The sequence below is a fragment of the Aedes aegypti genome, chromosome 3, assembly GCF_002204515.2.
Source record: "Aedes aegypti strain LVP_AGWG chromosome 3, AaegL5.0 Primary Assembly, whole genome shotgun sequence".
NCBI lineage: Eukaryota > Metazoa > Arthropoda > Insecta > Diptera > Culicidae > Aedes > Aedes aegypti.
This window is the reverse complement of record NC_035109.1, coordinates 374210344-374224031: the sequence shown is the minus strand read 5'-3', so window position 1 is coordinate 374224031 and position 13688 is coordinate 374210344. Positions and strand designations below refer to the sequence as shown.

At 46.4% G+C, this 13688-nt stretch overlaps 1 protein-coding gene across 1 annotated transcript in view; it reads left to right on the top strand.

The window, feature by feature from the left end:
* The window catches only part of LOC5574192 (probable E3 ubiquitin-protein ligase HERC2), a 57536-nt gene extending 44071 nt beyond the window's left edge, over positions 1 to 13465 (top strand). The window contains exons 5-12 of the mRNA XM_021851655.1: positions 1807 to 6310; positions 6369 to 6560; positions 6633 to 6948; positions 7012 to 9859; positions 9922 to 10116; positions 10175 to 10643; positions 10709 to 10840; positions 10912 to 13465. Of these exons, the coding sequence (XP_021707347.1) occupies positions 1807 to 6310; positions 6369 to 6560; positions 6633 to 6948; positions 7012 to 9859; positions 9922 to 10116; positions 10175 to 10643; positions 10709 to 10840; positions 10912 to 10920 (8665 nt within the window). The 3' untranslated portion in view covers positions 10921 to 13465. The remainder of the gene's footprint in view (positions 1 to 1806; positions 6311 to 6368; positions 6561 to 6632; positions 6949 to 7011; positions 9860 to 9921; positions 10117 to 10174; positions 10644 to 10708; positions 10841 to 10911) is intronic.
* Positions 13466 to 13688: the final 223 nt, after the last annotated feature.

Here is a 13688-nt window from a genome sequence, read left to right as displayed (position 1 = left end):
GTGTAGCATTGGGAAGTCGCACCGGAACAGTGGCTTACGAGATGATCAGATCACGCTTCCCATCACCGTTGGCCCCGTCACTATTTGGCTTCCTGCTCAGCAATCAATAACATGATACGTTCAGTAGAAGCCTATCAATGACATGATACTTGTAGCCAGATTTGGAACACGGGTTAGCAACCTTACCATTGTTATGCACCAACTGATGCTGCCGGAAAGGAAAAAAAAGCTTTTCAAAGAAACAAATCGACCGCATCTATAAAAGCCAAAAATTAGAACGAACCTTCTTGATGTGCGGAATAAACGCAGTGCTGACCTCGCGTACGATTATCATTTTCTTGTCGGCGAGATCCGGCTGAATAAAGCTGAAGCCGACTAAAAGACACCGTAGTTATTTTGGCAGCATGTGAAAGCGTGGATCACGGATAAGCGCTTGGAGAAATATAGAGGCACGGAGAAAAACTAAAGCCGATAGAGCGACCAAAAATCCGCGGAACCTAATTATCAATCCACCAGCAGTACTCGACCCACGAAAAGGTAGTGAAACGCTCATGTAGACCTGAAAAACATGGTTTTCAGACTCTAGCCGATAGAGGTGAAAAAGCCGCAGTAAAGATGAATGCAAAATAGTATGTAAAGTACGACGTACAACCATGAAGAGCAGAATTATACTCGGTCTTTAGTAACACACTAACATTCCATCCCTTCCACGATGACCGTAAAGACGTAGCTGGCGCCGTTACAATGTTTGAAATTTTCGAAATTATACTCTGAAGATGATAAGCTACTCCCAAGCTCCTTCTGTTGGTTTCTAATGCAATTATTCTGGTCAATCACGAGGCAGCAACAACAAATTGTATGGTCATCTATGCTCATGCTCAGTGTGTAAAAAACGAAATTCGAGAAAAGTGAGGCTTACATGTGGAGCTAGTCGACGAAAAGCTCTGTTTTCGTGTGTGACGAAAACGAAATCGAATATGTACTGGAAAGACTGGAAAACGTCGGAAGTAGATAATAGAGCCAAGACACTTTACATGAACGTGTTGTATTCAGCAAACTTGATAATACTCCTCAACATTACCAGCGCTTTGTAGCATGCTCTAGAGCAGCGTGCTGACTTTGCCAAAAAAATATGTACTAAGCAGAGAGCCATCACAACTTCGCGAGGCCTGTTTTGATTGGACGGGTCACTCAAGAGTTCTTTTAAAGTATGAGTAAGGGTGAGCATAGAAGCAAGAGAGAAAGAGCACCAGCAAAATTCCTTCCATTTTGAAGCATTCTCACTCGAATCGTTTGAGGATTCGTGGTGTGAATTTTGTGTTCAATTTTTACTCCTCAGAAAAACCTCCAAATCGCCTCATGTTTACACCGTTTCTATCAAGCTTGGCATTTAGCACTCACTGTCGTTGAATATAAAAGTAATGTATTTATTGTCTCTTGTGCTCACAACTATGATATCGTTCTTCAACAATCGAGAAGTTAACACAGAGGCAGCGGGTGAAAATATCGCCCCACTAACAGATAATTCTACCAAAATCTGTAAAATTCTATTTAAATCGGTTAAAATTGTTTATCAAACGTGGCTTCTGGACAAGATTTTGATTAAATTTGCCGGAATTTGTAAAATGAGTCTAGAATGATACATTTTTGGATACACAAACGCAACTAATATATCAGGAATCTACCCATTTTTAAGATGATCATGTGTGTAGTTATGTTACGTTGCACAATAAATTCATTAACAATCATCTGATTTGAACGACACCTTGTGACTAACTAAAACATCCATCTGTTCTCTTATTTCAGTTGGGTTCGCGTCGAATGGGACAACGGCTCTACCAATTCGTACCGTATGGGCAAGGAAGGCCAGTACGATCTTCGGCTGGCAGATAGTGCCCTGAAGGCACTCTCCCCGGACAAGGACAGTGAGAAAGAGGACTTCATCGATCACCACATGTTCAGCGAGTCGCATCCCACCAAGCTGCTGCGTAACGTTTGCATAAAAACCCTTCAGATGATCTTTGCCTCGGTTGGAATTCACGCCGATCAAATGCAGGAAAATTCTTTGCGAAGCGTCGCTTCCATGTTCCGTTCGATTCTAACCAATCGAATCACGTACTACAACTTTGGAATGGAGCAGTGGACTACGATTGGTTTCCTACGGGCAATTTCCTCTTCCAAGGCGTTATCCAAACATCTCACATCTCCGGTTTGGATTGATCTTGCGTTCGAAATACTAAACTCGCCGATCACGTGCAAGAAAGATGTGTATAAGAAGCTGCATTGTCTGAGACTGCTGCAGTCCACGTTGATCAACTGGACCAACGAAGAAGCCGATCGCGTCGATGATATAATTTTCAAACTGTTCGAAGTTCTTGGAACGATCAGCTTGTACTGCCCCAATGATCTGTCTCTGTTGAATAACTCCGTGGACATCAAATCGAGAGTGCTTTACAGTGCTTCTCATACGGGTACGATCGCAGAAGAGATCATAGTTCTGATCAGAAAGTTGCATACCCTACCGCTTTGGAACGAGAACATCAACTCGTTCATTGCGCAAAAACTCTGCCTAGTGGCTGACGTTCTACTCGTGAGTGAGCTGGAGATCAACTTTGAAGGAGAGAAAGCTTCCATCATGGGGACACTTTGCACGATTGGTGGCTGTGATTCCAGACCTCGATTGGGACTTAATCTGACTCTGGACGGAGTTCGCGGAACGATCTCCCGTATGACAAAGAAAGGAAAAGTTGTCATGAATGTTCACGCCTTGGCTGAAACGAAAAAGATCCCGATCTTCAAGGTCTCCGAGTGTGCCGATATCGGAGCTTTTAGTCTATCCAAGTTGACCATTAATGAGATGCTGCTGAATTCCTGGGCTGTTCTGTTCTACGGGATCGGTCAAACTCCAATGAACGTGGCCAACAACATCAGCTCGCAGTTGTTGCAAACACAGCAAATTAACTTCTCCGCTCTTAAAGCTACCAAAGTCCTGTTCCGTCATCAGAACCTTCTCCGAAAAATACTGCGTCAAAGATCGCCGGGCGTAACTCGGAGCTCCTCCAAGGACAGCATATCCGATAGAGACACTAGTCCGGAGGAGGGCAAACCACGAAGCGAATCCAACACTTCCGACGAGTCACAAACTTACACCGAGCTGTTGATCCAAACGATCCTCCTGAGAGCTACCCAACCAAGTCCGCTGAAGGCATGTTACTCGTTCATGGAGATGGAGCTGGCCGCCCTCAATATTTCCCAGATGTTGGCAAGTCACGTCCACAACGAGTTGAATGCCCCGTCTAACTCCAATAAGCGTGCATTCCCGATCAGTCAGCCGACGATGATCCACGGGGTGCCGATCTACAACAACGAATCGGCCTTGGAAGATGCCCAGACTCCATCGGGTGCGGAAGCTGCTACTGGAGTATCTTCCGTGGGAACTAATCGAGGAACAGCCAGACGTAGTCCTCCGAGTGCGCTAGTTGCGCAGATCATGGAGATGGGCTTCACCCGGAAGTCGGTGGAGACGGCTATTAAGAGCCTTACGTTGCATACGAACAATAAACCAACGGCAGAGCAGGTGGTTCAATGGATTCTGGAACATCCGGACGTGACGGCGAACCTCGGTGGTAAAGGCGATGACAATGACGCCTACAGCGACACGGAGAGTGCCAGCTCGGATACGATGGACGGAGGATCATCGTTGCACGATTCTCAGCAAGTCCCGTTCAAGATGAGAGAAGACTTCAAATCGGCCGATCAGTACGCGATGTATGTGCGGGGATTGATTTGCCCTGGAATGTTGGTTCGTTGCTGTCAGGACTTCGAAGAGATTCGTAAGGGAGATATCGGAACCGTGTTGAAAGTTGAACCGGAAGGATTGCACGATTTGAACGTTCGAGTTGACTGGCAGATGCACGATCGACCTTATTGGATGTGCTTTGTCCACTTGGAGTTGCTGGAGGCACCACCTTCGGAAAACAGCACCACGATCAGTGTTGGATCGCAGGTTAGGATACGGAATACTCAGCACTTCCGGTATCGTTTGAACACGATTCCAAGAGGAAGCATCGGTACAGTAACGTCTGTGAATGGAAGTGAAGTTACGGTAGAGTTCCCGCAGCAGACTTTGTGGAATGGGCATTTGAACGAATTGGAGCTGATTTCCAATCCACTTCACGGTGTGAACTCCGGATTGGGAGGTGTCTTCGATATCATTGACGACTGGTCACGATGCATCCGGTCTTTAACAGTTTCGTCCAATGAGTCATCGGCGAAGAATCTTTTGGACAGGGGAGCCAACTTCTGGCAAAGTTCATCCACCCAAGGTAAACATTGGATTCGGCTGGAAATCCACGATCAAGTATTCATTCAGACCTTATCGATCAACGTTGATCCAGACGATTACTCGCACATGCCTTCGCTGGTTGTGATCAAAGGTGGCGATTCTGTGGCTACTCTCAAGGAACTCCACTGGGTTTCAATCAATCCGACGGATGTGGTGGTCCCTCTGCTGAATGAATGCAAGCAATACTACGCATGGATCGAGATCCTGATCAAGCAATGCCGCAACAACGGTATCCAGTGCAAGGTGCATGGCATCAACATCATTGGAAAGAGGAAGCAGACAGACCTGGAGATGATGCTGCAGAATGCTTCGTTCCTGGCAACAGAGAACGAAACAGCAGCTGAGCCGACCTATTCGACTTCGTCGAACTACGCAGATGATCAGTCGTTGAATGAAATATCTTCGAAAGTGTTGGTTTGGGGTCTGAACGACAAAGAGCAGCTGGGAGGTCTCAAAGGGTCCAAAGTGAAACTTCCAACGTATTCTTCGGTGCTAAGCCAGTTGAAGCCAATTCACATTGCCGGTGGATCCAAGTCGCTGTTCATAGTGTCTCAAGATGGTAAACTGTATGCATGTGGAGAAGGAACCAACGGACGACTGGGTTTAGGTCATAACAACAATGTGCCCACGCCGAGACAAGTTCCAATTCTGAACCAGTACGTCGTAAAGAAGGTGGCCGTTCATTCTGGAGGGAAACACGCCATGGCGTTGACACTGGATGGGAAGGTGTTCTCGTGGGGTGAAGGAGAAGACGGTAAGCTAGGTCATGGCAATCGATTGACCCTGGAGAAACCGAAACTGATCGAGAGTCTTCGTACCAAGCGGGTCCGTGACATTGCTTGCGGATCGAGTCACAGCGCAGCGATTACAAGTTCAGGCGAATTATACACCTGGGGATTGGGAGAGTACGGTCGATTAGGTCATGGAGATAACTGTACACAGCTGAAGCCTAAACTTGTCACAACCCTACAAGGACATCGTGTAGTTCAGGTTGCCTGTGGTAGCCGCGATGCGCAGACGCTATGTTTGACAGAAGAAGGTCTGGTGTTCTCCTGGGGAGACGGAGACTTTGGCAAACTAGGACGCGGTGGATCTGAAGGATGCTCAGTGCCACACCAAGTCGAACGTCTCAACAGCGTAGGTGTGATGCAGATAGAGTGTGGAGCTCAATTCAGCTTAGCCTTGACCAAGTCCGGCGAGGTTTGGACTTGGGGTAAAGGTGATTACTACCGATTAGGTCACGGGACTGATCAACATGTGAGAAAGCCTACTCCTATTCAAGGACTTCGCGGTAAGAAGGTCATCCATGTTGCGGTGGGAGCTTTGCATTGTCTTGCAGTTACTGACAGTGGACAAGTCTACGCCTGGGGAGACAATGACCATGGTCAACAAGGCTCCGGTAACACAGTTGTCAACAAGAAACCGAATTTGGTGCTGGGATTAGACGGAGTGTTCGTGAACCGTGTTGCCTGCGGAAGTTCCCATTCGGTTGCTTGGAGCTTACCCCAAAATCCATCGGAGAAGGACAAGAAGGAACCCGTGCCGTTTGCTGTCAGTAAAGACCCATTGGGCGGTCATAGCTTGGGAATTCATGCTTCCGATACGGAGCCTACAACTGCTCATCCTCAGGTCGGAACCGTTAACCCAAAACAGCAGCGACCTTCACTATCCGAAAGTGTTCTATCTCTGGAAACCTACGGCGCCCGACAGGCTGCCTTGTCCCACATACTGAACGCCATGAGTATTCTACAGGCAAGATCTTGTATCATCGCTGCGTTGACCTGTCACTCACAGCTAACGGTGCATGACAAAACCCTCGGGGCGTTGAACGACACCCGCCCCATAACCCCCGTCTCGGAGAATGACCTGATTGAAACAAAAACCGACACCGTAGTGGCGAGCCTCCAGAATGAAGTGATCGCTCAGGGTGGAGGTGAAGGACCTGCTGATGCTTCCGGATTGACGGTAAGTTCCAGAAGGTTTCTTGTACTTTGAGATCTGCAAGAGTTCAACTTTTTTTCAGACCAACGATATCAACGACTGCGATATCCCGATCGTATCCGGCATGAACAACACTCTGAGTGCGTATCGCAGTCTGACGGGTTCCCTGTCACTGTCGGCATCAATATCCAGCTGTAATGCAACCCAGCGGCACTCCAAGATGTCCGCGAGTGCAATGTCCGTCATGGCTGCCACCATGACACATCATGATGAGGTTAGTTACAATACATTTCTGATTTTTTCGAATTCTATGATCATTTCCAACTCGCCGACCGGCCTTTTCCAGATGATGAACGAAGTGCAGATCATCAGCGGCCTGGATGACTTCACCGCACTGCTCGGAGAATCGGAAGCCAAGCATCTGATCGAACTGCTCAAGCTGAGCGTGTCGGGTCGAACGGGTCCGGCAAACACGTCGGAGACGATTGCCAACACGTTGATCGCGCTGGCCAAGGGCAGCACGACGATCGCCAACATGCTGATCGAAACCTGCATCACCGAGCTGGAGGATTTGTGCACTTCGCGGCACTCGCTGGGTAAGCTGCCGAAAGCCGTCGTGCAGGAGACTAGTCATCCGTATATTGACGATATAACGCTAGTTGGTAAGTTATTGTTGATGGGACTTGGAGAATTTGAATTGATCTTATTCCGGTTGATTTTTCTAGGTCATGTAAAAATCCCAGGCGCCGAAGCGCTTCGTATCGAATTCGACAGTCAATGTTCAACGGAGCGTCGTAACGATCCGCTGATCATCATCGATGGTACGGGTCGGGTTGTAGCGACACGTTCTGGTCGTGAATGGGCACAGTGGGCGCCGGAAATCAGGATCGCAGGGGACGAAATGCGTTGGAAGTTTACCAGTGATAATTCCGTGAATGGATGGGGTTGGCGATTCTACGTTCATGCTATCATGCCGGAGTCGTATCTGCAAGAGCTGGGGTCTGATCGAACTGTGTTGTCTCAGCCGTCGATCGCAATGGTTATGGCATTGCTGGAGTCCTCCCTCGTTCCTCACAATAGTAATACGTTGATCAGACTGACGGCTGCCTTGTCGCAGTGTGCTCAGCTAAGTTCCTTAACAATTGCACAAAGGATTTGGTCGTTGAAGAAGATGCATCAGTATCTAACATCTCGGGAAGCTCCTCGTGCCCTTGAACCATCTGTCGTGGAGATCCTCAGTCCATTGATCCCGATTATCCTACGACAATACGAATACGAAGAGCCGCAAGTCCGCACAGGCCTTCACCTAATGCATTCCGAATACTTCAAAACCTTGGTAGCCTTGGCATGCGATATGCAACTCGATTCGCTTCTACCGCATGGCGATGCCCACAAATGGGCATGGTTCCGGCGCTACTGCTCCGCTGTTCGGGTAGCTCAATCGCTGATCCGTCGGGTAACCTTACCTGCTACGTTCACTCTTGAAGTTCGCAAGAAACTCTTGGAGATTGCTTCGCCTGCGACGAACCCGTCGCTCCCAAACACCGGAGCAAACAGCCTGACCAGCAGCAACTGCTCGCTGATTCAGCACACAAACAGCGGTTCGAATCTCAGCCAACAAGGATTCGAACTCAACAGCAGTTCCGCTCCAGGAAGCGAGATCGAGTCGATCGATACCTCCAAGTATCTACACGAAGATCACAACTACTTCACGCCGCAGTACGACTCGCAGCTGTTGCAGTGGTTCAATCGACGACCTGAGGACTGGGCGTTCTCATGGGGTGGAGCAAGCACCATTTTCGGATGGGGCCACAATCACCGCGGTCAACTGGGTGGTTTGGACGGAAGTCGGATCAAGATGCCAACCCCGTGTGAAGCATTGAGTTTGTTGAGGCCCATTCAGATCGCTGGAGGAGAGCAAACCTTGTATGCCGTTACGCCGGATGGAAAGTTGTATGCTACGGGGTATGGAGCCGGTGGACGGCTGGGAATAGGCGGTACGGATTCGGTATCTGCGCCGACTTTGGTGGAGTCGTTGCAGCATGTGATCATCAAGAAAGTGGCGGTGAATTCCGGTGGGAAGCATTGCTTGGCGCTGTCGTCGGATGGAGAGGTGTTTTCATGGGGAGAAGGTGAAGATGGTAAACTAGGCCATGGAAACCGGGATAGCTATGATCGGCCGAAGTTGATTGAAGCGTTGTCGGGGATCGGAGTTATAGATATTGCTTGCGGAAGTGCTCATTCGGCTTGTATAACATCGCAGGGACATGTTCTGACCTGGGGTAAAGGAAGATACGGCCGATTGGGTCATGGAGATTCCGAGGATCAGTTGCAGCCAAAACTGGTGGAGGCATTGTTGGGCTATCGAGCGATCGACATTGCTTGCGGTTCAGGAGATGCCCAGACCTTGTGCATTACGGATGATGATAATGTGTGGAGTTGGGGCGACGGAGATTATGGGAAACTGGGTCGAGGAGGATCGGATGGATGTAAGATACCGATGAAGATCGAAAGCTTGGCGGGACTGGGAGTGATCAAGGTGGAATGTGGATCGCAGTTTTCGGTGGCGTTGACACGATCAGGAAGTGTTTATACTTGGGGCAAAGGAGACTACCATCGACTGGGTCACGGCAATACGGATCACGTTCGTCGTCCGAAGAAGGTCGCAGCTCTACAGGGCAAGAAGATCATCTCGATCGCTACGGGTTCATTGCACTGCGTAGCTTGTAGTGATTCAGGAGAAGTGTTCACTTGGGGTGACAATGACGAAGGACAGCTTGGAGATGGGACGGTAACAGCGATTCAACGACCAAGGCTGGTGCAGTCTCTGCAGGGCAAACATATTGTGAAGGTCATTTGTGGATCCGCCCATACGCTAGCGCTGTCGACATATCAATTGAGCGAAGCCGTCCGACCGCCGCCATCCCCTCCACTGGAATATGACCTAGTGCGGGACATTTCTCCGGAGGTTCTTCATGCTCGGCTAGTGCTGTTGCATCATTTCTCCGAACTGGTCTGCCCTTGTTTGGCCATGCTTCCGATCAGTGGAGAGCTCTCCCTTGGTGCTTTGAAGGATATCTTGGTATACTCGATAAAGGAAGCTGGCTTCCGAAAGGTCATCCAAACGACTATGGTACGTGATAAACCGCATGGACCTGTGATCGAGCTCAATCGGATACAGGTTAAGCGGTCCCGTATGCGCTCTGGCAATGGGCTAGCCGGTGTTGACGGAATGAAAAGTGTGTTCGGACAGATGGTGCAGAAGCTGCCGCTGTTGACCCAGGAGGCCCTTTCAATGCCCCATCGAGTGTGGAAGGTGAAGTTTGTGGGCGAAAGCGTCGACGATTGTGGTGGTGGTTTCAGCGAGTCTATTGCGGAGATGTGCGACGAATTGCAGAACGGTAGCGTTCCATTGCTGATCCAGACTCCGAATGGCCGCGGAGAAGCCGGTGCCAATCGGGATTGTTTCCTGCTGGATCCGACGCTGAACTCGGTGCTGCATATGAACATGTTCCGATTTTTGGGAGTGCTAATGGGAATTGCCGTGAGGACGGGATCTCCGTTGAGTTTGAAGTGAGTAGTTGAGCTGTTGAACTTGTAGAATTTTGGTAATGAGGGGTTTTAATTATTCGCAGTTTGGCCGAACCGGTATGGAGGCAGCTCTGCGGAGAAGTGCTTCGCCCATCCGATCTGACGGAAGTGGACCGTGACTACATTACCGGTTTGCTCTACATCCGAGATATTGAAGATGACCCTAAGGTGTTTGCTTCAATGGAGCTTCCGTTCTCTACACCGTCGGCTAAAGGTCATGAGGTTCCGCTATCAACAAGGTATGGAAAAAACTCCCAAGAAAGATTGGCGGATTCTAATAAGACTTCACGCTTTCAGGTTCACCAAAATCACTCCGGAAAATCGTAACGAGTACGTAAAGTTAGCCCTCAAGTATCGCATCCACGAGTTCGACGAACAGGTCAAAGCAGTCCGAGACGGAATGTCCAAGGTGATCCCGGTACCGTTGCTATCGCTGTTCTCGGCGTCTGAGCTGCAGGCCATGGTGTGCGGTTCGCCAGACATTCCCCTCTGCTTACTGAAGACTGTTGCCACCTATAAGGGAGTGGAATCGACAGCACCGCTCGTGCAGTGGTTCTGGGAAGTGATGGAAGAGTTCACCAATCAGGAACGATCGCTATTCTTGCGATTCGTGTGGGGCCGAACTCGCCTTCCGCGAACCATCGCTGACTTCCGTGGACGAGACTTTGTCCTGCAGGTGCTGGATAAGTATAATCCACCGGATCACTTCCTGCCGGAGAGCTACACTTGTTTCTTCCTGCTCAAGATGCCCAGGTATTCGTGTAAGGTAAGTCGGAGTTAAAATTGGTGGCGTTTTAAGACGTATAAATAACTTGGATTCGTCTTCTGCAGGCTGTTCTACAAGAGAAGCTGAAATACGCCATCTACTTCTGCAAGAGTATTGATACGGACGAGTACGCTCGGGTGGCGATGGGTGACCCTACGGAAGCCACCGGTAGTGAAGATAATAGCGAAATTGAATCGGTAAGTTGAAGTTATTACCACAAAACTTCCATATGTGATAAATCTCGTAAACTCTCAATTCCCTGCCGTAGATTGCTTAAACCACTAAACTCGTGTGCCTCTGCGAGCTTATAGGACTGATCACTATACATAATTCTAATGAGCAGACCCTAAAAAGGGTGAGCTTAAAAACGAACGGAACGTTCTAGGAGCAACCAAAAAAGACATCCTCTCCGACATTCTTCGCCATTTTGATTATCAACAGCAATCTAATTATACCCATGGGTATGTAAATCCACCAAAACGCAAACCGTGTAGCACGATTATGCACCACTAATATGTATAAAATGCATTTAACTTAACTAGACCCCTAAACAATCTTGCAAGAAGAAAAACAGAGCTGTTGTTCATTACGATGTTTTGCGAGTGACTCCGACACACACATAGCAAGAACCTCTACACGACATTCTAACTGTATTACCATTTTGCCGCCAGCTTTTACGCCACACTCTTGATTACCTACCTTCCTAACTATACGTGTGCTACGATAAGGTTGTTGTTTCGTTTACTGAACTTTTACCGAACCAATCATTCGATTTGCTTTACTTTTTCAAGGCCTATTTTGCGTTACGAAGCCTTGAACGAAACCTTACATATTACAGATATACAACCTATTGTACAAGATCATACCAACACACAACAAGAGATATTTTATTACCATGTTATATACATACAGAAAAGCAACTGAATTATAAAAAAAGAAAAAAAATGTAAGTGTTTGACCGAGTCAAGATTGAAAATGAATTGATTGATGAAAAGAGAAGAATCATATTGTAATTGTTGAGTTTCTTCATACATTTTTTGACTTGAAATGTTCACTCTCATTGCATGTAACTTCCATCCTCAATTGTGTTTTATAATAACACCAACTGGTCTGAAAATTATGGATTTATGATGAACAACTAACCTTTTCATTGATCCGATGAGTCAAATTCTAAATGGGTGACTTCAAGACAAGCATTAGATTTGACACCGTGTGCACAGAATATCTATCAAAAGCTCACTTTCCTCCTGGTCCATTTCAAAAGAGCAATAATACCGGTCTTAGACATGTTAGCAAACGATTGAAAGTTGGAAGCAGCACTACGGTGAACAGCTGACATGATCTGAAGAATCACACCGGACGACGTTCCTAGACATAATTTAGACACAACAAAAGCAGTGGACAACAATAGCATATTTTTCCCTACTGGTTTGATTATCGTTCTACTAAACCAACAGACAGCAGACGCGATTTAACTCTTGCAATCATGTTTTTCATATTTCCTCTCTTGACTCAGGTGCTACTAAACCAATGAACAAACCCACTCCCCACACATAAAAACGTTGAATCAAAATGAAATCCAATTCCTCTCAACCAATCTGTACTCGTTTTGCATTGTGTTAAGTCAATTTGTTCATATATGAAAACATAGACCTAGAATTAGGGCAGTAATCAACTACTAAAATTAATAGAAAAAATCTAGAACATCGTAGATCGCTAATTCCTGACGAACGCGCGAAACCACATCAAACACGGAAAATCATCAACTCCCATTGAATACAAATACCGTCGAAAATCAAACATCCCGTACTTTCTCCCAATTGACGAATATCATACTAAACAGTGGAATTCATAAAATTGTAGAGAAAAAAGAGTAATACATAGAGACTGTACTGATATTCGCAAACTACGTTTATGGATATGGATATAAACCTAGCCCAACATTCTTTTTGAGTCAACTAGAGGGCATAGAATACTAAGTACACTTGAAAATCATTCTTGTAGGCTATGCCGCCCATCATCATGGTCATCGCTTTATTGAACACGCGGTCGCAGTAGGCGCCAATCCGATTAGAGTGCGCCATAATGTTGCGCAAGTTAGCAGTGTGTGGTGAAATCTTTTAAGGTGCACACACGAATAAGCAGTTCAGTTATTTATTGAAATCGCATAATTTATTAAAACATCACCATCACACACAGACGCGTTGCCATTCGGCTTGTCACTAGTTCTCGTTTTTTTGTTCAGTTGCAGTAGCAAAAACTAATATAGCAGACTTTAAGAAGCGAGTAACAGTTTTGCAACGCTGTAGAGTAACAGGCCGTTTATAGCTTTATAATTAGTGCATCTACTTCACCAGAGTCCGTCTTTAGCCTAGAATCAGGGTTGAAAACTGCAGAGCTCGCCCTATCACTAACTAGTTTGTAGGCGGGGTTGCGCATCAGTATTGTTCCTTTTTCAGTCGACTGAGACAACCGAGTGTGTACTTTTTTTTGGGAGGGAGAAAGGTTATAACGAAGGCCGATGCCGGTTGGGGAGTTGGCGCGAAGACTAACACTTTTTACAGTGAACTGTGGGAATCAAGAGCTCTAGAATTTGAATTGGGGGGATACTTTTTCCGAGGGAGAAGAACTACGATAGTCTGTTTTCTTTATGGTACAATTGTCCGAAGAAGAGCTACTTTTGTTTGCAAATGCGTGAGCCTCAGTGTATCATATGTTTAATATTCTGTGATTTTTATTTTTTATGTTTTTTTACTATCTATAAAATGAACACGAAACAAAAGCTGAAATAAACAATCATATATATGTGAATTCAGAGAAAATACTGATTCTGTCCAATGCCTGATCCGAACAATCCTTGTATATAACATTTTTTTTTTTTAGAAGCTAATAGTGGAGGATTCGCCAAGAGCGAAATCATTTTAATAAAGATAATAATAATAATAAATATAATAATAATAATAAATATAATAATAATAATAAATATAATAATAATAATAAATATAATAATAATAATACTAATAATAATATCAGAAGCAAGTACTA